General features: G+C 42.3%; 1 protein-coding gene and 1 non-coding gene across 11 annotated transcripts in view; both read left to right on the plus strand.

The window, feature by feature from the left end:
• Positions 1-27,791, plus strand: part of TNR (tenascin R) — a 618,967-nt gene that overhangs the window by 514,267 nt on the left and 76,909 nt on the right. For all 10 annotated transcript variants that reach the window (XM_072998215.2, XM_072998216.2, XM_072998217.2 and 7 more), the window contains 4 exons: positions 124-274; positions 1,483-1,752; positions 6,349-6,534; positions 19,982-20,071. In XM_072998215.2, coding sequence (XP_072854316.2) covers positions 124-274; positions 1,483-1,752; positions 6,349-6,534; positions 19,982-20,071 — 697 coding nt within the window. The remainder of the gene's footprint in view (positions 1-123; positions 275-1,482; positions 1,753-6,348; positions 6,535-19,981; positions 20,072-27,791) is intronic.
• Positions 25,142-25,307, plus strand: LOC140707093 (U1 spliceosomal RNA). Its single transcript, XR_012087085.2, has one exon. It is a non-coding gene; the product is annotated as a U1 spliceosomal RNA (small nuclear RNA).

Raw genomic sequence — 27,791 nt, forward strand, 5'->3', positions numbered from 1 at the left:
TGGGCCTTATTTAACTTACATGTTAAAATAAAACTATCTGCTTACCTAAAGAAGAGAGACAATTAAGAACTGGTGCACTACTGCATCTTCTAGACTTTGAACCAGCTTTTATTATGTCCTCAGGACAATGAAGGGGGTGTAATTGCACAGCTCCCTAGCAGCGTGACAACCTTCAACCAGACAGGACTGAAACCAGGTGAGGAGTACACAGTCAATGTGGTAGCCCTCAAGGAACAAGCCCGGAGTCCACCTGCCTCAGCCAGTGTATCAACCTGTGAGTAAATCATAGTTATCATTCCATACCAGTTTGAAAGTTGACAGCACTTCCATTCTTGATAGGTTTAGATCTTCATAGTAATAGTCAGAGCTTGGAATTTAATTTTTATGAGTTTCTGTTTCCACTAATGAGGGTTTAATTAAGGTACAGCATGAGTTTAACTCAAAAAGAGGCAGCTTTACTTTTTTTGTAGTATAATTGCAATCTTTTAATCACTTTTATAGTTATGGGCCTGTGGAAGAATATCACATGCAGCTGCAGGCTTATGGCTCTGAGGTGTGATTTCCCCGCCCCCCCCCCCCAGCATAAAAACCTATCTCAATTACTTTTGCAGAACAGGAAAGGAAAGGGTTGTGTTTGTAGCAATTATCATCCTTTTTATGGTGGGGGCTAAATGTTATACATATAACTAATTATATTTTCAAAGCACTGAATATCCAAAAGGAACTCCCATATTTAGGGGCAGCAGTATACCTCTGGATAGAAGATACTGTGGGGACAAATATTAAAGAAGGACTGAAGTCATCATCTTTAGGCACTATTTGTGGAGTTCCCAGAAGTGCCTGTCTACAGTAACTGGACTAAATGGGCCTTTGCTCGGATCTCACAGGCAATATGAGATGCAATGACCCATTCTAAAGTGCTCACTTAATGTCTTGACTACATTTCTCTGGTCTTCTGCAGAATGTAGGTGGTTGTTGTTTTCTAAATTAAACTGTTGCACACTTGATTATGCCAGAAAAGATTACAGTGGACCCTCGACTTACAGACAGCTCAACTTACAGACTTTTCGAGTTACAGACTTCTCTGGCCGCAAAATTTAGGTTCAACCTGCAGCCAGAGAATCAACCTACAGACCAGAAAAAAACAAAAATGGAACAAAAATGGAATAAAAACAGCCGGTTACGGGATTAATCGGGTTTCAATGCATTGTAGGTCAATGGAGACTCGACCTACAGACTTTTTGACCTGCAGCCACCATTCCAATACGGATTAATTCTGTAAGTAGAGGGTCCACTTATGTGAGGGTAAAAATTGCCCACCTTCAGTGAAACATGCCCCCTTCTTTTCTGCACGAGAAACTTTTCAAGCCCAGCCTCCTGATTGGAAGTCCTAAAGAAACGAGTTTTGAAGATTTTCTGTGGCTATTCTTGTAATTTGTTTCCTTTTCCTCCCCCATTTCTTTATTTATGTATCATGTCTAGTAATTGATGGGCCAACCCAGATACTGGTGCGAGATATCTCAGATACTGTGGCCTTTGTTGAATGGACTCCACCTCGGGCTAAAGTGGACTATATTTTGTTGAAGTATGGCCTGGAGAATGGGGAAGGGGGAAAGACCACTTTTCGGCTTCAGCCTCCCTTGAGCCAGTATTCCATGCAGGCTCTACGACCTGGCTCAAAATATGAGGTCTCCATTGCTGCTGTCCGTGGGACCAACGAGAGTGATGCTGCAGTCACCCACTTTGTCACAGGTATCCCTAAGATAATCAAGTATTAAGAGAAGAGTTGTTAACCTGCAATCAAAAATGCATTTGTACATAAGTACTTTGCCTACCAATATCTGTAATGCAGGGAAGGCCCATAGCTTAGTAGTTTCTATTGAACATTCTAGAGGTTCTTGCTTCAGTCTTTGGCATCTCCACTTTGAAGGACCTCTGTTGTTAGTCTCGACAGAGATCTTTCCATGAGATTTTGGGGAAAAATTTACAAATGAGGACAGATCAAACTGCACCCCTTCTGTTGCTGCCCACCACTGAAACTCAACAGCTCAGCAGCATTTGTGGTGTGGAAGGAAAGCATTTCTCTGTGTGTGTTGAAACAAGGGTTGCAGAGTGTGCACACTTAAATTCAGAGGCTTCTAGGAGGACCACTGCATTCTAGAAATGTAAAAATGGGATCGTTCTTTTTTACTGCCACACCACTGACATTCAGCAAAAAGAGCTCTGTGGCTCACAAAAATGGTTTGGTGCTGCCTACAATCCTTGGGCTCTGTCTTGCACAAAAATGAACCTATAGATAAACCAGGTTTAGGTCTCTAGGTAGCATACTGCTGTTTTGTGCCTATTGCATAACAATCTTCTCATAGGCACTCCTTCATTTATACAGAGGGGGCTTAATCTATAAGGTTCGCACAGAAAAAGAAAGTTATTGGATAGAGTGTGTTCCCTTTTCACATACTTCAAGGAGCTTTCAACTGTGAAATAGGAGAGGGTTTTGTGTGTGTGTGATACTCAGGAACATATCCATGCTCTAGTAATAAGTACATTACACTCTAGTATCATATACTGTATGTATAAGTACTTAGGGAAATTTAAACAAATTGAACCTTATAGACAACTATCAGATTTAATTTACTGGTTCATAAAAAATGGAAAACAGATTTTACAGCTGTTTTATGACTAAACTGTTGCCTGTCCTAAAGATTATAGATGGATACAAGTGCTTTGTATTGTCTCTATGATGATATCTTGCTGACTGTACTTAAGAGTAAGGGATATGCCCATTTATTGATTTGCTGAGTCTTTCATTCGACTTATTTTGATAAAAAGCTATAATTTTTAAAAAGCAAATAAGGAAACAAAAATGTTGCAGGAGACATTTCTCATTTCTCCTTCACACATCATGGAATGTTCACATTTTACATAAAGCAGTGTTGTGGTGGCACTGGATCTCACAAAAGAGAAAAGGCAGGAAATCTCAAATGTACACAAAAGTCAGTCTCTTGCCCAAAGACACATAAAAATAATCTTACATTTGATGAGATCTGGTCTGAGACAACATGATATGTTGTTGAGGATCCTACAGCACATGATGGAGAAATAAGCTTTTTAAATTCCCACAATACTGTATATTTTCCTCAATGTGAATAAGAAAGTTGCTACACAAAGCTAGTATTCCTTTTATGAAGCTGAGCACACATATAGAAAGCACAAAATGACAGTCTTATTGGCCACAAGGCTGCAAACAACCCATCTAATGGTTCTGATTAATAGACTATGCAACAAAGCAATCATTTTCATGTTGCTAAATTTTGCACATTTTACAGAAATGTGCAAAATTTTATGTACTTTTTAACAGAAATGTACAAAAAATTAGTTTTGAAATATACAAAATCTCTCCAAGGCCAACCAAAACATCCTCACTGTCTCAGATTAAAGAGGTACAATCTCCTGTACCATGCAAATAAAGTCTTTGTCAATATTTCCATCCCTGATTGTTCAGTGCTTTAGTAGTGAAGGTATTTTCCCAGCAATTAGTCCATAAACTATTTTTCCTGTGACAATACGTTCTCCTTAGATATGTGTGGTTGAGTAGTCAGACTTGCAAATTAAGGCCATGGTCACACAAGGGAAATGTTTTCCAGTTCTTCTGATATTTATTGATATATCAATATGTGAGCAACAAGGTTCCCTCTAATGTCTGTGACTGCGAGAGCAAGCATGACTCTGGACCCCTCCGCACAGCTTTCATCCTCCCTTGTGTTCCCACAGAGATGATTTCCAGGCCTTTTCGTTCGGGTCACAATGGAACCCTGCATGGGGGGGGGGGCAGACCCATGCATTGGGGGTGGAGCCCTGCCCAGTGGAGTTGAAAATTACAGGGAACATTGATCAGGAAAGGATTTTCTGTTTAGGAAAGTGTCCTCTGTTGCATTGGCTGCTCCTGCAGAAATGCATTACATACAATGGACATAGGATATCCACATGATAGTACCCCTGTGACATACTTTTACCACTGTATCAATGTATCAGGCACAATTTTTTAAAAAAATTAATGTGTACACTGCAGTAATGGCGGCCACCTTTTCGGCTTTGATTCTGAAAAGAAGCAGGGCATGTCATGCACACAGGGAATCCTGGTAAGAAATGCACCAATACAACAAGGTACAAAATAATCTTGCAGAGCCACATAAGTTAAGCAAGTCCAGTAAGCCAAGCCTCTTATTTCAAGTCCCTGTGCAAATTGGTTACTTTGAGCGTGTGCAAAGTGATGGGATTTGCACCAGGTACATGGTGGCGCTGTGGGTTAAACCGCAGAAGCCTCTGTGCTGCAAGGTCAGAAGACCAACAGTCATAAGATCAAATCCACACAAAGTAGTGAGCTCATGTCGCTTGTCCCAGCTCCTGCCAACCTAGCAGATCGAAAGCATGTAAATGGGAGTAGATGACTAGGTACCACCTTGGTGGGAAGGTAACGGTGTTCTGTGTCTAGTCTTGCTGGCCACGTGACCACGGAAACTGTGTACGAACAAAAAATGCTGGCTCTACGGCTTGGAGATGGGGATGAGCACCGCCCCCTAGAGTCGGACATGACTGGACTAAATGTCAAGGGGAACCTTTACCTTTACCTATTTAAGCTGTGATTAAGTGAACAAATCACTTATGTAGGAGACTGGTGGCAGCTATATTGGGAAAGAAAGAAAGAAAGAAAGAAAGAAAGAAAGAAAGAAAGAAAGAAAGAAAGAAAGAAAGAAAGAAAGAAAGAAAGAAAGAAAACAGCAATATGGCACTGGGAAAGAAAAGAGCCAGCCAGGGCTGTCTCCTCCCTTGCTGAAAGTAAGGCTCAGTCCCAGCACAAATATCACCACACCTGATCCCACTGACAAAAGGCCAGCTGTTATATTGGTTTCTGTAAAAAACTAAAAAACAAAGTTAAGTGTATACATGAGGTACATGCGCATATGGACTACTGTACCACAAGAGTGTTTTTTTCTGCTCCCCTTCCAGAGGTTTGTTTATTCTGCGACAGATGTACAATTGATTCTTTGGAATGCCAAATAATTGATTCCACATATGTGAACGTCCCTCCTGCTTATTTAAAAAAATCCTCCTATGCGATACAGCACAATACCAGATAGCATGAATTTTTAAAAATAAAAATAAAATAAAATAAAAATTAAAGCACAGGTCCCACCACCACCCATCCGATAGCTGGCTTGCTGACCCACCCACCTCTCAGTCCCCACATCCTCCCACCCTTACCCTCACTACTGGCCCCTCTTTCACCTTCCACCCTTTTCCCTTTCTTATCCTCTTCTCCCTCCATTCTTCCCACTGCCCCCACTCCATCACCCCCTAACCTTGGTTTGACAGGTGGTGCCAGAAGAGGTGGTGGTTGGCTCCTTCCAATGCCAAATAGCTGGTGATGGAAACCCTGCTGGTGGAAATGTGAACAGTGATTCAAAAATCTTGTGACTGTCATGTGGTTTTGAATCATTGTTATTTGCATTAAAAGTTTCTTCTATCCACTCAAGTTCAAAGGCTCCCTTGGGATCCCTTTTGACCTGGAGAGGCCTTTGGGATCCTCAGGACAGTGGGGGGAACTATGCCAGATTGTTTTCACTACATTTTGCGGTCCCTGTGTTGCGAAGAATCTGTCCTGAACACAGCGGGGAGCCATTTTGCGACCCGCCAATCAGCTGTTTTGAATCGTCGTTAAGCGTCGTAAAGCAAAAAAAACCTTTGAATCATTGTTTTGCGATCGCTATAGCGATCACAAAAAACTCATCATACAGCGGATTCATCATCAAGCATGGTAACCGTCTAGCGGGACACCGCTGTATATATATTGTTCACTGAGATATCCTCTCTCTCTCTCTCTCTCTCTCTCTCTCTCTCTCTCTGTGTGTGTGTGTCTGTGTGTGTGTACACACTGGAAGCCTCAGCTAACAATGTTCTCCAAATTCTAATTAGATAAAGACCATAAAATTTTTGCATACTTTAATGCATTACATAAATGATAAAGGTTATTATTAGTATTAGTTAATGAGCTAGTTATCTGGCTCTGTACAAGAATTATTGCTCTAAATTCGTATGTGATGATGTCTGGAATCACACAAGAAGACACAGCAAGAATCCTGTATTGTGTTAGGAGAGCTCCAGACTCTTACACTAATGTTTCCAAACATAAAACATACAAACAGAGTTGTGAAAAGGCTTAAGTTTGTGTATTATGAAAACATTTTGCATTTGGTATATCTGTTTATGATTTAGGAGAGGAGATGTACTGCAGCTACAGACAAGACCAAAGTTAAGTGAAGTATTCTGGCTTCCTTTTTTTTAATGCAGAAATTGATGCTCCAAAGAACTTGCGTGTACTCTCCCGAACATTTGACCGACTGGAATTTGAGTGGGACAACAGTGAGGCAGAAGTAGAGAACTTCAAGGTCGTGTACAGCACTCTGGCTGGTGAGCAGTACCATGAAGTTCTGGTACCACGTACGCCAGGGGCCACAACTAAGACTACCCTCACAGGTAAGCCTTCTGTACAATGACATGAGACCTTTTTTTTAAAATGGAGAATAACTCCTTCTGAGTAAACAAATAGCTGCATATGTGATTTTTAAATGTTCTTCTAAAAAATCTGAACATTTTATGGGTTCTGAACATTTAATGGCCAAGCAAAATAAGGATACAGTATATGCGTTCTTTTAGGTATATGTATAGTTACCTGGCAAGAATGTACTTTTTCATATATGCTGATAGTCAGAAGAAGTGTTCAAATAACCATTGATACCTTTTAATGGCTAGTGGATACTCTCTGTTGAAATCCTCACTCACTGAGGGTGGAAGCTGAACAAAAGCAGCTTGGCACTGGGAGAACATATAGCAAGCCTGAGTTTTTGCCACTATTTGGCAAAACCATAGCTGAGGTAGGTGGCCTCCAAGGGCATTTATTTCCTTTTGCAGGAGCAGATGTTGCTGTAAAGACAAGCACTAAACGTATGCAGATTTGTACTTTTGAACCACACCTTTGCTGCCTGGAGAATTCTAGGAGTTGTGGTTCAAAAGCACATATCTGCACATCTTTAAGTAACACTACATTTGGATATTTGTCCAGTGCCTCGTGCTGAAATTGTATATCTTAAAATAAATAGAAACCACAGAATACCATAGAGTTATGTGAAAAAGAAAGCACACCCTCTTTGAATTCTATGCTTTTACATATCAAGACATAATAAAAATCATCAGATCCTTAGCACATCTGAAAATTAGGTAAATACAACCTCAAATGAACAAAACACATTACATTGTGTTATGATTTATTTAACGGAAATAAAGGCAAAATGGAGAAGTCATGTGTGAAAAACTAAGTACACCTTATGATTCAATAGCTTGTAGAACTACCTTTAACATCAATAACTTGAAGTAATCATTTTTTGTATGACTTTATCAGTCTCTCACATTGTTGTGGAGGAATTTTGGCCTACTCTTCTTTACAACATTGCTTCAGTTCATTGAGGTTTGTGGGCATTTGTTGGCCTCACATCTGACTGTAGAATACTTTGGTACACAGAGGAGTTCATGGTCGACTAAATGACTGCAAGATGCCCAGGTCCTGTGGCTGCAAAACAAAATAATCAGTCCTTCACCACCATGCTTGATATGAGGTATTTGTGCTGATATGCTGTGTTTGGTTTTCACCAAATATGGCACAGTGCATTATGGCCAAATGTCACCACTTTGGTCTTGTCTGTCCAAAGGACATTGTTCCAGAAGTCCTGTTGTTTATTCAGATACAACTTTGCAAACCTAAGCCATGGTGCCCTATTCTTTTTAGAGAGAAGAGACTTTTTCCTGGCAACTCTTCCAAACCAACCATATTTGTTCAGTCTTTTTCTAATTGTGCTATCATGACCATTAATATTGCAATAGTTTGGAAATGGACTTATAACAATTCCCAGATTGATGGGCAGCAACAATTGCTTCTCTACAATCATTGCTGATGTGCTTCCTCCTTGGCATTGTGTTAAAATGCAACTGAATGCTCCAGACCAGCAAACAGCTAAAACTTCTGCTTTTATAGAAGTGGGTACACTTGCTGATGGTCAGTTTACTCAGGGGCATTTAGTTATCAGCACCTGGCTGCTACTTAGCCTCTTAATTCCTATGGAAGCAGTACGGGTGTACTTAGTTTTGCACACATGGTTTCTCCATTTTGGCTTCGTGTTTGTAAAATAAATCATGACATGGTGCAATATGTCATGTGTTGTTCGTCTGAGATTGTATTGACCTAATTTTCAGACCTGCTAAGGATCAGATGATTGTTATTATGTCCTGATACATAAAAGCATAGCATTCAAAGATGGTATGCTTTCTTTTTCACATGACTGTAAATCTCCAGTGCTCTCTCCTCTCCAGCAACTATACCCTGTAAAAATCTGCCCTCCTGAATCCTGTCTACTGGGGCAGCGAAAAGCAAGAAACTGTAGAGTGTTGAAATCATGCAGCCGTGACTGGATGTTGTATCTGTCATGTCTTAGTTGGAATGGTTCTTCCCATTCTCAGATCAATAATGATGCTACAGCTACTGACTGATGAAAACGTCTGTGTGTGAATGTACCTTTATATTCTAATCTATACATTATACATTCTAATGTATACATATTTTACAGGCTAATCTATACATTACATTCTCTTAACACAGACACCATCTCTATATAGAGAAAGTGCCCAGTTAGTCAGTTTTCGTGCTGTATTTACATTAGCCAAACACATGTCCTTGCTTGGTTTAGAGAACCTAACTTACTCTTTTTCTCTGGTTTCTGTAGCAAGACATCTGTTTTTTCTTGGATATGCGCCTTGATACAAGAAGGTGGGGCTGATGGGAAGTGCCCCCTTCTTGCTTGTTCTTTCCATTTCTTATATAGGTTCCTCTCTGGGGCAATAGTTTTCAAATGGGTTCCAGAGAACCCATGTAAGCTAATAGGGGGGTGTCCCTCAGTCTTTTTCCAATCTCTCTTGTCTTCACTTCTGCAACTACGAAGGAACCTCATTTCAAGGGTACAGTAATGGTGAGACCCAAAGGGCCTGAATTCAGTGATTCTTGCTCCCAGGAGTGCATAGGTTTGCAGATCACTGGCATCAGAAAGAAGAAAACAAGGAGCAGTGGTGAAAACATTTTTATTCACTTCTTTACCTCTTCTGGAATCCATTCTTAGCGCAGATTTCATGCCTGGGTGATGCTACAGAGAAGCATGAAACAGGCTTTCCTTAATTCCACCCGCAAGGATGTTCCACCCTAGAGCGGGGATTTGTCTTCAGAGTTTTTTTGTCTGCCTCTTGAAATGCAGCTGATGTCTCCGCTGCCTGTTTTCATGCACAGATACTGCCTTTTGGCAGAGACCCCAGTTGCTGCAAGTTGCCCATTATTGAGGCACCGCTTATGAAGTATTGCCATAAATACCTCTTCAGAGGAGCTTCACAGCCATTAAACTAACATCCATAACAGAAGTTTTGTTGGCGCAGCACTGGCAAAAATTAGCAGAGTCTCGTCCAGTCCAGGTAGTCCAAATAACTTACACAGAAACAGGCAGCTTCTCCCAACACCAGAGTATATTTACAGTATGTACAGCAGCATCAACTGACAACATGACAGGATAACATTCAAGTAAGAGATCTGGATACATCTTCAGTACATATCCACATATATGTACATATACATATTTGCATATAGCCAGTCACTGCAGATGTTGCATCATCCATGACTCAGCAGGACTCGTCATTCTTGCACACCTGTACAAACATGGCTGCTCATTAACACAAACCTTGTTCTATCTCAGGTTTGGAAATTATCCTTGACAAGTTTTTCACCATGGAAGAATTCCCTTATACCTAGCTGTCCTCTGCAATCACAATATGGTCTTAATGTTAATTAACTAGATTATTTGGATTTATTTCCATAGTGTAAGAACTTAGGGAGTTCTAGTCAGCTACTAGATTCTGCCAGAGGCAAGCACATCAGAAAGTATTTTGTGAAGAAGAAAAAGGGGAGAATGGGGATACAACACTTCCAACGCTCATTTAAACTCCCACAATTATAATTCTAGTACAAACTCATATCTCTTCTTTTCAGATCAATTGGATGTAAACTCTTAAATTTGGCTGCAAATTATCCACTGTATGTGTAGTTTTCAATTTTTTAAAAAAAATTATTCTTGTATCTATCCTCAGTTACATGCTTGGATACAATCAACCTTCAACTTACGAACGGCCCTACATACGGACTTTTCGATTTACAAACAGCTTCATTGGCAAAAATTGGGATCAACTTGCGAATGGAGCTCGACCTATGAATGAGGTCGAGGCTCCGTTCGCAAGTCAATGCCATTTTTTGCCAACGGAACCGTTCGTAAATGACTCCCTGAAAAAAGGCAGGGAGAAAGGGCTGGAAATTTGAATTTCACGCCCTTTCTCCCTGCCTTTTTGCCTTCGGAGCTCTCAAAGGGCTTTCCTCCTGACATCAGAGGAAGCCCTTTGGGAGCTCCGAAGGCGCCCATCGCGGAGGCAGGGACCCCCAGGTTTCCCCCTCCATTTTCTTTGCAAAAAGTGCAGGGGAAAACAGGGATCAAAGCACTTTGATTTCTCCCCCCTCCTTACTTCCAAGTATAAAACAACCCTCAATTTTTCCTTTAATTGTTTTAGGAAAAAGTGTTGTTTTATACATGGAAAAATACGGTAGGTGTTCTGCTGGGTATTGCGGTGGCAAACCATTTAGGGCTTTAAATGTTAGAAGAAATCATTACCTTGAAGCTGGCATGGAAACAGACACAATCTAAGACACATTGATAGACCCCAGAAGCTCCAACAAATCTAGAGTAGACAAGATGATTTGGAATGGACTGCAGCTCTGATCACCTCTGACCCCTGGCCCTGCTGACTAGAGTTTATGAGAGTCCAAAATGTCTCAAGGTCCCCACAACAGCATTACACTAAGTAAGATAAGGTAGCAGCCTCATCCTGTATCACATAACCCTAGCTCTCTCTTACCTGTTTGTACCTCTTAAACAATTATATGATCTTAAATTGGGCAAAGGAGCAGAACACTTCTGGCCTCATTGAAAAACAACTGTTATGTTCCCAGGTTTGCAGTGTGGCCGCACTGTGTGGAAGAATTTTCTACCCATCTTGCATCTTTTATACCTCGGAAAAAATGCCAAAAAATTCTTTCACTGAGGAAATAAATAAGCCCAAACAGTGCTGACAAAGAGGCACTGGTATCCACTTTGATCCAATAATGATAATAGATGATAGACTGCCCAGAAATTAACTAAATTGCTGTCTCCCCTGATGAGCCAGAAACCATGGGGCATGCCTCCTGCAGCTAGCTGGATACTTGTAGCTCAATGGCACACAGAGAAAAACGGGTTTCTTTCATTAATTATTGAGTGTTTCATTTATGCCTCATAAATAAGAAACTCAAATGAAAATGTTAGATGTCAAATAACAAATAAAGCTATCTTGGATGTTCTTTCTCCTGCTAAAATTTAGCTTTATAGAAGGCATTTGCAAAAAGAAAACATAACAGCCAATAAATTAAATGACTCTTATTAGTTCCCAATTAATTAGATTTTCTCAATTTAAAATCGGTAAAATGATCTAGAACAATTGACAGGCTGCTAATGTTTTAAATGACTAATTTATTTTTATCATAAATAATATATAATAGCACTTTAAGAATAGGCTTTCGAAGTAGCAGTGTAAATAAGCATTGGATAATTTACTCAGAAATGACTGCCTAGACATAGGTTTGTTCTGCTCTGTCCCTGAGCTCACACTTTGTCTTTTCTACTTTTTGAGTACTTTACTGCCTTTCCCCCGTTCTACTGATTGTTCATCCTTGTGCACTATTCCCTGTTTTTGAGATAGATCAGAGGTCTCCAAATTTTTCAGTATGAGGGCCACATCATATATTTTACACATTTTCCAGGGCCAAAGGGGGTAGGAACAGTTTGATAATGACTGAATAAGTTTTATTTGGATCAACAAACTTGTATACTAAAATATTAATGGGAATGATGGAACTGCTTGTTTAATTTCAAAACATTGCCAAACTGAGGTTTCAAGCTTGAGGAGCCAGTTATTAGAACGTAATGAAGATGCTCACCAAATAAACTTGCTCGATAGTTGGACTTGACATACTTCATTCTTGAAAAGGTTTGTTCACACAGGTATGTTGTACCAAAAACTGACATGGATCCACAAGCAAATCGCTTCAAATTTGGAAACTGCTCAGGTGGCAAAGATTTATAAAACTGGATCAGATGTCCTTCTTTATACATGCCTTTCAGCTTGTCATCTGACTGGAAATCAATAATTTCCACTTGAAACTGACTTTAGACTGTTGCAATCAACATTGCAGTCAAAAGAATTTTGAACCAGCCTTATTTCATCTGTTTTTCCACCAAGATCAGAAAATTGTTCCTGAAATTGTTGTGCAGGTCAGAAATTAATTTTGTTTCACTGCATTAGCATACTTGGGAGGAAATTATACTGCCTACAGTGGGGACTTGGCTACTAAATAAAGAGGCATAGCATTGTGACAGTTAAGCCTGTCTCTGTTACCACAGCAAACAACTCGAAGCAAAAGAGATTTACTTCATAATGTGCTTTTAACCAAGATCCTAGTATAACTAGGGTGAGCAGATGCAAATGAGGACAAGGCTTCTATGTATTCCTTTTTCTTTCTTTCTTTCTTTCTTTCTTTCTTTCTTTCTTTCTTTCTTTCTTTCTTTCTTTCTTTCTTTCTTTCTTTCTTTCTTTCTTTCTTTCTTTCTTTCTTTCTTTCTTTCTCTTTCTGGTTGAAGGAGATGTAATCTGCATCAAATACTTTACCAGCTGCAAGACTCACTTCTAGACATCTGCTAATCTTGCAGGGAGTCCTGTCCTTTTGCATCTGTCCAACTGTAACTGGATCTGACACCAGGTGAAAATCAGCAAACCTGCCACATTTACACAACAACCCTGCAATACTCCTGAACACACACTGCTCACCCAGCCCCCTGAACCTCACCAACACCAAGATCCCATTACTTTTTGAGAGCAACAAAAAGCTGTCATTATGCTGACAAATGGAAAACTCCAACATTAAATAGTCATTAAATAGAAAGATGATGGTTAGTTTCATCCATAATCAAGATTAATGCAACGTCCTTAGATTCAGAGGGACATCAGTACACATAGTATATTTGGAATAGTAAACCAACAAAATTCAAATCTCACCGAGTTAAAACTGCTTATGAATATTCGACCAAGAGCTTCAGCTTAATAGGGCTACAGAATTTAACTGAGTCTGTCAGTTAGAGCCAATGTGGCATATAGAGGACAGGGTGATGATGTAGGACTGAAGAGAGCTGGGCTTAAGCCCCTGATTCATCGTGGAGACTTGGGGGTTGGGACTGACAGTCAAACCCATCCTTAAACATCTCACATACCTTCAAAGCCCTATTAGATTTGCCCTAAATCAGATGTAACTTAACGGCACATAACACAACATACACTGAGCAAATCTGCACCACACAGGGCAGTCGCTGAAAAAAATGCTAGACTCGTGAACATCCTCCTTTGGAAGCCCTATGCTCCAGTTTCAAAGGAACTGGTGGACGAGGTGCTTAGAGGCTCCCATCTGAAGACTGACTGGCCTAAGTGGTTTGTAGTGGAGACTCTAAGGGCGTCATCAGCAGACAAATGTTTCCCGCAGAAAAGGTAAACGACAGGGAGTTCTAATCCAACCCCTTGCCCTGTGCTGGTGCAGCATGACTAACCCTCGCCTACATCCAGCACCCTGCTAGTTTCAGCAGAGAAAGAGGGGTGCTGGAACGCCTGCGCCCTCGGAAGCCATCCTCCGTCCGGGCAGGCCCTCCGTGCAAGTCCCGTGCAGACCGACCTCAGCCAGGTGAGCCTAGAAGTACCTCTTTGCACCCCCCAGTGACCTCAGGTGTGGGAAAGGCAGATGGCCAGCCAAGAGCGAAAGGAGGCTATGCTGCACATTCCCATAAGATTCCTTGGTCTTGATTGTTTCTCATGACCCTGGTCACCGGTTCTGAGGCTAACCCTTTGTACTTTGGGGCTCGAATGAGACCTACAGGGTGCTTTGGTAGAGTGGGAAACCCCGCGCATATGCACCCCAGTAAAGGGGGGTTCCTCTGCCAGGGCAACACTGACACAGGCAACTTGCCAGTTTCTGGAGGGAGCATACCTGTGAAAGAATGTTCTCCTGGTTGTCTGCCTCATCCTGCAGCAGGGCACCAGTGGGGGGCGGGGGAGAGCTGGCATTGGGCCACCACACTGCCATCAGCGGGGCAGAGCAGCAGCAAAGCAGCACCATGGGCCATGCCCTGGATGGCTAGCAGGCATCACAAGGCAAACCAGGCATGGGATGGACAGCAGAGGCAGTGAGCCGGCTTTTCCTCCTCCTCTGGCACGCAAAGCAGGACTGGCCATGCTGGGTGGGAGAGGTGGGGCGGGCGCACCCAACAGCCAACCAGCCTGCCTGTGGCTGGAGGTAAGGCAAGGTGGCCTTGAAGGCAGTGTCTCCCTCCTTGACTATTGTATCCGTCCTTCCATCTGCCAGTGGGGGTGCCGTAGCTCATGGAGGAGAAGCAGGCAAAATGGAGCAAAACACCTTTACAGGATGGAAGGCCGGGAGCAAGGGGACCAGTGGGGGAGATGCACCCTCCAGCCCTGCTCTGGGCGGATAGGCTGAGAGAGAGAGAGAGAGAGAATGCGCATGTTAGGGCAGGGGATGAGCGGGGGACCAATCCTGTTGCTAGGTGGTGTTAGGAGACGTGGGGTCAGGGTCGGAAAGGTCCTAGAGTCTGGACTGGGCCAGATAAAAAAGGAAGGCAGGGCAGATGTGGCCCACAGGCCGCAGTTTGAAGACCCCTGGAATAGACTGATGCTTTGTTGCTTTGCCTGTGCTTTTCTGGAGTAGTTTTAAACTGTTCTCTAAAGCCTTTGGAATTGAAGAAAACCGAGTAGAAAACATGAAATAAATAACCTGAAAAGGCTTTCACTTTCCTGCAAAACAAAAAGGAGTGGTCCACAAAAAATGCAAAGAAAGAAAGAAAGAAAGAAAGAAAGAAAGAAAGAAAGAAAGAAAGAAAGAAAGAAAGAAAGAAAGAAAGAAAGAAAGAAAGAAAGAAAGAAAGAAAGAAAGAAAGAAAGTACTCAAGGTGATATAAATATAAACATGTTCACAATGTACATACCTAGCCCTATTCCAGACTACTTTAGTTTACTCACACCAATTTGCAATGTTTAAACATTCAAATTCTTGCTTTAGAATTTCCAGCTTATCTTGATTCATACTCCTCAAGTCCCATGTTCCAATTGTATGCATCATGCAGCAACAGACTTCCTTTCAACTCTATATGAATCAGCCACTCAGTGTCCTTTTGGCTTTAATCTAGTTGCTTCATTAATTAGAGCATTATTTGGACTTGTGCCTAGTAACTGAGTGCCTTGGGAGTCTCATCTTCCAGTACAATCTCTTATTTCATATTGGATTGTCTCATTAGCATTTTTCAGGTAGATAATATTCAGAACATTCCTTTTTTATGTGCAGTTCTAACAGACGTTTTTATTCTAACTGTTTTATTCTAACAGAGTGGCACCTTCAAATGCTGCTGTTGCCCAGTAGCTGCCCTCTGGGAGTTTCTCTGTTCCCTGTCACCACTGAAATTGTCCATTCTGTTCTGCTGATGGAACGTTCGTTTAGTCGTTTAGTCGTATCCGACTCTTCGTGACCCCATGGACCAGAGCACGCCAGGCCCGCCTATCTTCCACTGCCTCCCGGAGTTGTGTCAAATTCATGTTGGTTGCTTCGCAGACACTGTCCAGCCATCTCATTCTCGGTCGTCCCCTTCTCCTCTTGCCGTCACACTTTCCTAACATCAAGGTCTTTTCCAAGGAGTCTTCTCTTCTCATGAGATGGCCAAACTACTGGAGCCTCAGCTTCAGGATCTGTCCTTCCAGTGAGCACTCTGGGTTGATTTCCTTTAGAACTGATAGGTTTGTTCTCCTTGCAGTCCAGGGGATTCTCAAGAGCCTCCTCCAGCACCACAATTCAAAGGCATCAATTCTTTGGTGGTCAGCTTTCTTTATGGTCCAGCTCTCACTTCCATACGTCACTACAGGAAAAACCATAGTTTTGACTATTCGGACTTTTGTTGGCAATGTGATGTCTCTGCTTTTTAAGATGCTGTCAAGATTTGTCATCGCTTTCCTCCCAAGAAGCAGGCGTCTTTTAATTTCGTGGCTGCTGTCTCCATCTGCAGTGATCATGGAGCCCAGGAAAATAAAATCTGTCACTGCCTCCATGTCTTCCCCTTCTATTTCCCAGGAAGTGATGGGACCAGTGGCCATGATCTTAGTTTTTTTGATGTTGAGTTTCAGACCGTTTTTTGCAATCTCCTCTTTCACTCTCATTACAAAGTTCTTTAATTCCCCCTCACTTTCTGCCATCAGAGTGGTATCATCTGCATATCTGAAGTTGTTGATATTTCTTCCGGCAATCTTAATTCCGGCTTGGGATTCCTCCAGTCCAGCCTTCCGCATGATGCATTCTGCATATAAGTTAAATAAACTGGGGGACAATATACAGCCTTGTCGTATTCCTTTCCCAATTTTGAACCAATCAGTTGTTCCATGACCAGTTCTAACTGTTGCTTCCTGTCCCACATATAGGTTTCTCAGGAGGTAGATAAGGTGGTCAGGCACTCCCATTTCTTTAAGAACTTGCCATAGTTTGCTGTGGTCCACACAGTCAAAGGCTTTTGCATAGTCAATGAAGCAGAAGTAGATGGAACAGTTGATCCCAAAGAGGATGGATGCACTTTAGCCTAGTATCTCAGATTTGACTGTTCCACCTTGGGTAACCTTGCTAGAAGTCCAGGCATGTAATGGAGTTTAGCTTCCTGGGCTCCATTGCTGTTGGCTTCTCTGACACACTCAAACCACCTCACCACATTAAGACAGCCCCCCACCCCTGAACTGTGATGGGAAAATTCACCCACTGAGGTATTCGTGGATTGCAATTGCCAGCATTTTTAACATTGGTTCTACTGGATAGGGCTGTTGGGAGTTTTTGCCCATCCCCGAAATAAAGAAGATGTGTGGCCTTTTTAAACTCTGAAGTTTCAGCAGGTCAAGACACTCAGTGTTGCATAACCACCCAGCACTGTGTGGATGACTGTAAGAAGAGGCTTGTCACCATTTCTTCACCTGCCGCAACCACCAGTTCCATTTTTCAGAAGCTGGACTTCTGTCTCAACCGAGAGCTCAAGGTCAGCTCACCTGAACTGGTCCTTGGCTTGACAAAAGGCAGAAGAAGTAAAAAACAAACAAACAAGGAATGTATAATTGAGAGGGCCTTTGGAGCTGTTCTGAGAAACATCTTTCCACTATTTGACTAATAAAGGCAATAACATCAGAGTTAAAGCTAATCACCCTGCCTGGGATGATTCTCTTGTCATTAGGCCATTGTTGCCAGGTGCGAGAAAGAGGCTCCTTACCTGAGTGTATTCATGCCTGAAGTCTGATTAATTGCCTTTCATAGTTGGAAATAATTTCACCATTAATTAATAAATCTAGTTTATTTCAATATGTAGTGGGCCCCCTCAAGGTTTTCTAGGTGTAAAATGCACACCAGGTGTGGTGATCAGGGAACAAAGGAAAGGCTAATGGCCTTGGAGAGAGAGAGAGAGAACAAAGGAGTCAACAACAGTTGCCCTGAGCCTCCCTCCAATGCCCTGAGGGCTCTTTTTATTGACTTACCATGATTACACAGTATGTTAAGAGAGAAAAACAGAGAGGATAGTGATTACCTAATCACTGACTAAGATTTGCTAAAATAACTCTTTGATCTTATGCTCTACCTCTAAGTGGAAGGGCAGAAGAAGGGGCTAACCCCCCCCCCCGCTTCCTGGCCGCTGCTGCATCCTGCCAGGAGTGTATGCACTTCACTGAAACAGAATCACAGCTACAACCTTTAGGCAGAAGTTTCCCACACCCAGGGCTACACCTGTTACCCAAAATTTAAAACCAGGGTTTTCCTGTGGCAGGAGACCAAGACAAAGAACATCAGCAAAGGCACAATGCAGTTTTATTTGAAAAAGGCTGAAAAAGCTGGTGGGTTCCCTCTAAAGCAAGAGAAGCCCACACTGCAGTTTGACACACACTTTTATAGTTGTTGTTTTTTAAGACGAAGAGCCATAGAAAATTCCTAAAGTTTCTACATCGTTGTTCCTTCCTTCCTTCCTTCCTTCCTTCCTGAGTACATGATAGGTTTATTTACTGTCAGGTTCACGTAAACTCAGTATATTTCCCAGCCTGTCTGGCAGAACAGTCTCACTTTCTTTGGGATGCAAAGATGACCAGTTCAAACTACTGTAGTTCTGCTTTCTTGTTCAGGGTCACCTAGGCTTCTTGTCTTCTCTTAAAATCTACATATAAACAGATTGTAGTCTATAGTGATCTTCTTTTGTCTACACCTGACCTCCTTTTTATGTCATCACTCCTGTGGGAAAGCACATAACTCCATCAGCCACACATGCTTTGGGTGAACTCAGCTGGCCTCTCTGATGGTAATCTGAATGGGGATTCAAACTCCCAGCCATTGGTTTTACAGCGATGCATTCCAAACAACTGAGTTATATCAGCTCCAATCTCACATGCTGATAGGAATTACCGTATTTTTCCATGTATAAGACACTGCTTTTTCCTAAAATCATTACACTAAAAATTGAGGGACGGCTTTTACATGGAAGTAAGCTGAGATAGCTGAGGAGAAAACAAAACAGCACATACTTTGCCTCAGTAAACAGGCTTCCTTCTGTCATGAGGCTTAGCTTCCTCCAATCATGAACCTTATGGAACTGACTTCAGCTAATGCTGAACAAACCAATTGGAACACACCTCGTTGGAGGTGGTGCCTGTAGGCTCAGATTCAACAGGGACTCAAAATGTCTGACTGTTCTGAGCCCAGAGGCTGAATCCTCAAAGCTAAGTTTTCTTAATTTTGGGGTTAGAAAAGGGTATGTGTGTCTTATAAATGGGGGCATGTTATCAAAGGGAAAATACAGTACATTCTTGATTCCTTTCCAAAATAGATTTGCTCTGGCACTTAACCCCTCATGGTTTTCATTGTGAATATTTTGCTTGCATAGATCAGCACATTTTACAGCCCAGTTGTTGCCAAGCCTCTTTTCCAAGCAGATTCCAAACTCAACCAGCAATTGTCATGTAAGATATTCGCACATATGCAGGTCTGGACAAGCATGATTTGCAGCCCTAAGACAGTAACAGATACTATGGTCATGATCAAGAGTACCACTGAGCAGTCCAACAGAACCCAAAAAAATACATGCTCCGTGTCTAGTGCCCTGTCTGGATCATCCACCAAGGCAAACAAGGCTGTTTTAATCCCAAACCTAGCATGAATCCAGACTGGGAAAATTTAGGTTTGTGTAATAAAGCCAAGAGGTGAACATGTGCAAGGTGTAACTGTGTCTTGAGCAGTAAATTAAAGAATTGTGTGTGTAGACAAAACCATTATAATTTCAAGGTATGGACTTGACAGTACCTGAATAACCCCATCAAGAGGACATTAAATATAATATGAAAACTGTAAATTTTGTTTGTGCATGTTTATAAAGTGTTTTGGCCTTTTCTTGCCATTTTACTTAGTTCCTTCAATTTTCAAGAAATTGCAAACAGAAACTATTGGGTTTGTACTTTCATTATCTGTGGTTTTAGCACAATTATTCATGCTCTTTTATAATAACATGGAAATATGTTTTAAGTGACTGTGGTTACCATGACAGAAGCAGACTGTGAATCCAGCCAAGGAGAAAGTACTTCAAAGAAGGAAATAATCACATATCACTGTTTAATCTGTGCACTGCTGCTTATTTGATTCCAGATTTGGTACCAGGAACTGAATATGGAGTTGGGATTTCAGCTGTAAAGGACGGCAAGGAAAGTGTTCCAGCTACTATGAATGCAAGGACTGGTGAGTGACTTTCATACTACAAATGGAACCTGCCAAAAAATCTTGCATGGGATGCCCTTGTTCAGAAGGTCAGCCAGTGAGCCCACCTATGCCTTCATCCAGCACACTCCAGCCTACCCCATAGTGTCCCTGTCTGTCCTCTCGCCCCGGCTAAGCCACATTTGGCTGATGCTGGATCTACTCATTCTGCTCCCTGCCCTCACCCAGTCTTGCTTTCTTCTTCCTTTATTTGTTTTGTTTTGTTATTTTAAAAAGTATGTCTTCCATCTTTAGGGTTTCCTAACTCTGATACTTCCCTTTTGTGCTTATCAGGCAAAATCCAAAGGGAAAATACAAAAGCAAAACAAAAAAAAAGCCAAAAACATGTGGTACCTTAAAGACTTACTATTAAATTTGAATGTGAGCTTTCATGGATCATGTCCACTTCTTCAGACATATGGAATAAAATATAATACAACATATCTGGACATGATCCACGAAAGCTCACACTCAAGAATAATAGTCTTTAAGGTGCCACATCTTTTTGTCTTTCTTGTTTTGCTTTTGTTTTTTTCCATTTGGATTTTGTCTGATACTATTGCACAGACCAACATGGCTAGCTCTTCCAAAACTTTTCTGCATAGATAGTGCCGTTTTGACTGCCTGTGGATCCACACTTAGAGAACTGGGTTCAGAGGATTGCTTGTCTCATACAAACTGGATGTGAAATAAAGGGGTTGTGATAACAGGCTGAGACCAATAGTGGGATCATATATAATAGTATTGCTGTAGGGATCTAGACCAAATATTGATGCAAGCAACCAACAAATTATGGTGCAAAGCTGAGCCGAACTGCTTCCCATGCTATGCTCCTTACAGCAAGTCACACTGAGATTTTCTAGAAGTCATGCTGAAATTTACAGTTACTAAATTTTGGATCTGAATTTAGGACTGTGAAGCTTTCCTATTGCATTTTGGACTGGATGTGGAGTTGCTTGAAAGGACCTGGCCTTTCCTGTGAATACAGTATTTAGCCATTGGCATAGACCAGAGTTTAGAGTCTGCTAAGCAGGCCCAGTTTAACAACAGAGACCTGCTTGTAACCAATGAATGATGTTGAATGAGGACAATAGCTCCTCACTAAAGACGAGGCTATTCGTATTCATATATGAATATGAATACCCTCGCACAGGTTGACATTCACCTTCCGCTGTTGCCACAGGCTCTACCCTCCCTTCCTATCGCTCAGGAGCTTGCGGTCTGTGAGCCACTATTCAACCTAGCAGCGAGGCAGATATCCTTGTACAGTGAAGTCTCAACCTATGGAATTAATCTATATTGGAACGGGGTCCATAGGTCGAAAAGTCCTCAAGTCAAAAATGCATTCCCCATAGGAATGGATTGAAAACCAGTTAATTTGTAAACTGCCCAAGAAACACCACCACACACACACACTACTCTATTTGGAACTTTGTCCTGCCAGGTGGTACCAAAAATTTGTCGGAGACAACACATATCAAAGGTGTTCAGCTTCCTCTCCTGCCGTGCACAAAGGGTCCAGGACTCACTGCAGTACAGGAGTGTGCTCAGGACACAGGCTCTATAGACCTGGATCTTGGTATATGCCGTCAGCTTCTTATTGAGCCATACTCTCTTTGTGAGTCTAGAGAGCATGGTAGCTGCTTTCCCAATGTGTTTATCCAGCTCGACATCTAGGGAAAGAGTGTCAGAGATAGTTGAGTCAAGGTACACAAAGTGATGAACAACCTCCAATTCTTGTGTGGAGATGGTAATGGAGGGAGGTGAGTCCACACCCTGGCCCATGACTTATCTTTTCTTCAGGCTCATTGTTAGTCCAAAATCTTGGCAGGCCTTGCTAAAACAATTGATGAGTTGTTGGAGGTCTTCAGCAGAATGGGCAACAATGGCTGCATCTTTGGTGAAGAGGACGTCCCACATGCATTTCAGTTGGACTTTGGTCTTCGCTCTCAATCTAGAGAGATTAAAGAGCTTTCCGTCTGATCTAGTCCGGAGATAGACACCTTCTGTTGCAGTTCCAAAAGTGTGCTTCAGCATGACAGCATAAAAGATCTCAAAAAGAGTTGGTGTGAGGACACAGCCCTGTTTCACTCCACTTTGGATGTCAAAGGGATCTATTGGTGAGCCTTCAAAAACTAAAGTACCCTCCATTCACTCATGAAAGGACCTGATGATGTTAAGGAGTTGAGGTGAACATCCAGTCTTGGGAAGTATTTTAAAAAGTCCCTGCTAACCAAATCAAAGGCCTTTTTGAGTATCTATGAAGGCCACAAAGAGTAGCTGTTGTTATTCCCTGCATTTCTCTTGCAACTCTCTGAGGGAGAATACCATGTCAGTGGTGGATCTATTAGCTCGAAGTCCACACTGTGATTCTGGATAGTCTCTGTCTGCAAGCACCTGGAGTCTCTTCAGCACAACACAGGCAAGCAGCTTCCCTACAATGCTGAGAAGAGAGATGCCACGGTAGTTACTGCAGTTGCCCCTGTCTCCTTTGTTCTTGTACAATGTGACGATCTTTGCATCCTTCATGTCCTGTGGTACTCCACCTTCCCTTCAGCAGAGACAAAAGACTTCATACAGTTCGGTGGTGATCTCTTTACAGCACTTCAGCACTTCAACAGGGATGTTATTCTTTCCAGGTGCCTTGCCAGAGGCGAGGGAATTCAAGGCTGCTTTTATTTCTGTTAAGGTTGGTTTGCTGTCCAACTCTTCCAAGACAAACAGGCCCTCTATGTTATTTAATGCTTCTTCGGTTACTACATTCTCTCTGGAATATAGCTCAGAGTAGTGCTGCACCCAGCAGTCCATCTGCTGTGCTCGGTCCTGGATGATCACACCTGTAGCAGACTTCAAGGGAGCGGATTTCTTCTGTATTGGACCTAAAGCCTGCTTGATACCGTCATACATTCCTTTGATGTTACCTGTGTCCGCTGCTATCTGTATCTGAGAGCAGAACTGAAGCCAATAATTGTTGGAACATCTCCTGGCAGCCTGTTGGACTTGCTAAGAGCACTTGAAGAGCTTGCAAGTTGTACTCACTAGGACAGGCTTTGTATGCTGCTAGAGCTCTCCTCTTATCCTCAATGACTGGCATCAACTCCTCCGAATGGGCTTCGAACCAGTCAGCCAACTTTTTGGTCTTCTTGCCAAAGGTGGACAAGGTGGTGATATACATAGCGTTCTTGAAATGTTCCCATCGTTCAGGTGCATTAGCATCAGCCAGACCTGGAAGGGTTTCCTGAAGTGCTTGGGCAAATTCCTCCACTTTTCTTTGATTGCGAGTCTTGCTGATGTCAATACGTGGTCTTCCTTTTTCGTGTGATACAATCTCTTTGTTCATAGTTTTACTCTACTACACACCAAGGAGTGATCAGTATCGCAATCAGCACTCTGGTAACTGCGTGTGATTGTAATACTAGAAAGGCTGGAATGTCTAGTGAGAATCAAATCGAGCTGATGCCAATGCTTGGATCTTGGATGTCTCCAGGAAACTCTGTGTTGTAGCTTCGTATTAAAGAATGTGTTGATGACACAAAGACCATAATAACAGCAAAACTCCAGCAAGCGTTGGCCATTTTTGTTCATCTTTCCAATGCCAAAAAGGCCTAGACAAGTGGTCCAAGAATTGTGATCAGCACCAACTCTAGCGTTAAAGTCTCCGAGAATGAACAGTGCCTCTCTTTCAGGGACTTTTTTGATAGTAGTTGCCACATTGTCGTAGAATTTCTCTTTCACTTTTGTAGTGGATGACAGTGTTGGTGCATATGCACTAATGAGGATGACCAGTCCCGTTGATGAGTGGAGCTGCAGAGACAGGATTCTTTCACTCCCCACAGTAGGTGGAACAATGGATCTCAGAAGAGTATTTCTGACTGCAAAGCCAACACCATATTCCCTGGTCTCATTCAATGGTTTTCCCTGCCAGAAGAATGAGAAGTTTTTTTCTTTGACAGAACCTGAGTCTGGCAATCTTGTCTCTTGCAAGGCAACAATGTCCATCTGTAGTCTACTCAGTTCCATGTCAATGACAGCTGTCTTGTGCACATTGTCTATTTCCTGCAGGTCGTCCTGAAAGCCGTAGTCAGAAAAGCCAGCGGTCATTGTCCGTAGATTCCAGGTGCCCAGCTTTAGGGCAGAAGTTTGCTTACGATTGTTGCATGGTGCACGGTTATCGATCTGCTTGTCGGGTTTCACCCTAAACCCCACGCACCCCTTGAAGTTAACAGACCGTGGCGAGGTAGCACCTTACTGGCTGGGGGCTGCCCAGCTTAAGGTGGGCGGTATCTACCTAGTGAGGTGCAATGACCTCTCCCACCATTAGAAGTAGCCCCTGGTGTCATGCTCTATGCCAATCGAGCAAAGACTTATAACTGGTAACTGCTACTTCCTGCGTTGTTTCGGTGCTGCATGTGAAGCTGGAGTGTCCTCTCCAGAGCACGAAGCCTGGGTAAAATAATATGGAGGACAGGCTGTTACCCAAGCAGCAAATCCCGCCCCCTCCACATCACTGAAATAGTTCAGTGGAAAGGCGAGAGCCAATACAACTGGTTCCAGTGATGTAACAGGAGTTGCCAGAACAACACGAACTGCCTCTGAGACTCCGGCTCCGGATTTTTCCTCGAGGTTAATTCCTGAAGCCTTTTCCATCAGTGGATATAGCCACAAGGCAGTGGAGGTTTGAAATCGGAGTTTTCCTTCTCCTAGATGGGCTGCCTTCCAGGGCTGACGAGCCCCACCTACCCGGCACTAATACCTGTGCACTAGAGGATTGTGGGAGGAACACCTAGCTAATGTTAAGTGTTCCTCCCACAATTAGCATAATCAGAGTTTTTTAGCATATGCTAATACCTGTGCACTAGAGGATTGTGGGAGGAACACCTAGCCCCTGTAGGGGGTCCCGCAGGGCACCCCAAAACGCTGAGGAGCTCTCTTGGCCTCTGGCAGGACTGGGGCTGTGCAGCCCTGTACTGTGTGGGAATTGCAGCCAGGGGGTCACCATGCCTTGGGGGGGTCAGGGGACAGAAGGGGGTAGGAGGTGAAAGGGCCATTCAAAATCATACCTTGCAGGGGAAATACCATGTCATAAAAGTGGTTTTCCCAGGGGGAGGTTCATCCATTGCACTTTGGGTGTGTTGCTGATCCCTATGGTTTCCCCAAATGTGGGGAACTCAACTGCATAATTTGTGTTAATGGGGGATTGCCCTTGTGATTGCCCTGGTGTTTTTACAATCTCTTTACCCTTTGGTTCCTGGCTGTTTTCACTATCTACCATTTAAATTTGCAGCCATAGCCCCATTGGCAATGCTTTGCAAGATGTTTTTTTCTCACATTGAAACACATTAATCCCATAAGACATACTTTTTTATCCCAAAAAAGGGAGGGAGAAAGTGTATGCTGCTATTTTTCCAGGGGGCAGACCCTGGAAAGCCAGCAGCATACACTTTCTCCCCCACTTTTTTAGGATAAAAAGTAGGTCTTGTGTAATTGTGTGTTCCAATGGGGGGAAACTGTCTTGCGAAACAGGGTAAAAAAAAAACCATCTTGCGAGGCAAGGACCCAAACATTGTCCACTGAAAATCGCCCATAGGAACAATCGTTTTGCGAAGCGTAACATAGCTCAAAAAAGTCATCGTCTACCGAATTCCTCATTTTGCGAGGTTATTGTCTAGCAAGGTACCACTGTATTACCACCCTGTCATACTGAAAAGCAATTTAAAAGCACATGTTCTGAAAACTGCAGCACGGATCCAATAAAAGCCCTTGTTTCAGCAGCCAATCAAATGCTTAAATCTTGCCTTTATGAACCTGAGCTTCCTGCAATCTGCTTTCAGTGGCTCGTCTCTTGCATTGCTAATATTCTGGTCTGCCCATAAACTAAGGCCAGAAAGAGATACTAGAGAGAGTCCACAAGTAAGAGCTGAATGTTGTATGGACAGTCTTTCTGAGTTTGTGGAATTAGACTTCAAAGGATTCCCATGGAATCCTGATGACCAAACTAAGGAAGATAATCTGCATAATCCCAGAGGTGAAAGAAGTTCTTGCTTCATGGATGAAATATACCTTGTGGGCTGTATTCAGGTATGAGAAACTATCAGACACTATCCCAAAATATCACATTAGCCATGGTATAGTGGTTAAGATCCTTACAGCTAGCAGACGGCAGAGCAAGACACTGTCAAGTATACTAACAAACATTTGAGAAAAGGTAGTGATAATTTTTATTAAGAAATTCTGTTCTGTTCCATCCCATTCCATTCCAGCTTTTATCTTGTAGTTCCATAACAATGTATTTAATTTTTACAAACTGCTATGGGGTTTAACTGTTTAATAATAAAGATTATCAGGCACAATTAGATGCTGATTAGGGAACTCTAACAACTGCAAAACAGGAAACATTACTGCACCTGGGTGTAAATTTGGAAGGACCTAGTAATGTTTGTGTAAAATTGCCTGATAGGCCAAAAGGGAACTGATAAGCAACAGGAGATTTTTAATTGGAGTTTTGTTTTGGACTGAAGGAAGGTTTGAACATTTGCAGCAACAGTGAGTCACATGCCAAGAGCAAGTTAACCCTGTCCTATGTGAAAGCAACAGGAGTTTGATTATCATTCTCCTCTTCTAAACCTCATTTTCTCACTCCTGTGTGACAACCAAGGCAATGTGAATAAGTAGACACTGGTAAGGGAGCTCCTAAAATCTTTTTCCCTCTGTTTTGGAAGAAACAGTAAAGAGGTGCAGGTGGACAGGAAGCTCTGCTCAGTCCTCCACTGTATATACCGAGGAAACAGAGTGAAAAAGATTATACCAACATCGTTGTCTCCCAGTGGAGAAAGTCTGTCAATTTTTATAGACACGTAAGCAAGCTGGCATTTTACACAACAGGAAGTATTTATTGCCAGCATTTCAGTGGAAATGCAAACAGCCTTTGCCTTTATATGATATTTGTACAACGATTACAGCTGCAAATATCAAACTGTCCTTAGAATTCAGGGTATTGATTCTTAAATCACACTGCTCTATTAGAACCACTCCTTTTCCATCTGAGCCTTCAGGAGGCACTCCAGACATGTCCTTGTTATGGCTGCTAGATGTGTTCTTTTAGTTAGAGGTCTGTCCTTTTAAGAGCTGAGCTTCATGTCAAGGAAAAGATGTGGAGATAAGAGTCCAGTTTACCCTTCATGAGCATAATGCCTACATAAAGATACCTCCTAGACCACAGAGGTACAATCATGTGAAAATAAAGTATACCCTCTTTCAATTCTATGGTTTTACATATCAGGACATAATAAAAATCATCTGGTCTCCATTTTGGTTTTATTTTTGTAAAATAAATCAGGACACATAAGAATATAAGAAGAGCCCTGTTGGATCAGGCCAAGGGCCCATCTAGTCCCAGCTTTCTGTATCTCACTGTGGCCTCCACCAGATGCTTCTGGGAGCACACAAGACCACAGATCCCTGTCTCCTGATACCCCTCCCCTGCATCTGGCATTTTGAAGTACCTTCCTTTTAAGCCTGGAAACTATACATCCCCATCATGGCTTGTAATCTGTGATGGACTTTCCCTCCAGGAATCTGTCCAATCCACTTTTAAAGGCATCTAGGCCAGATGGCATCACTACATCCTGTGGCAAGGAGTTCCACAGACTAAAAACATGCTGGGTAAAGTAATTTTTTTTGTCTCTTCTCAATCTCCCAACAC

The sequence above is a fragment of the Pogona vitticeps genome, chromosome 4, assembly GCF_051106095.1.
Source record: "Pogona vitticeps strain Pit_001003342236 chromosome 4, PviZW2.1, whole genome shotgun sequence".
Taxonomy (NCBI): Eukaryota; Metazoa; Chordata; class Lepidosauria; order Squamata; family Agamidae; genus Pogona; species Pogona vitticeps.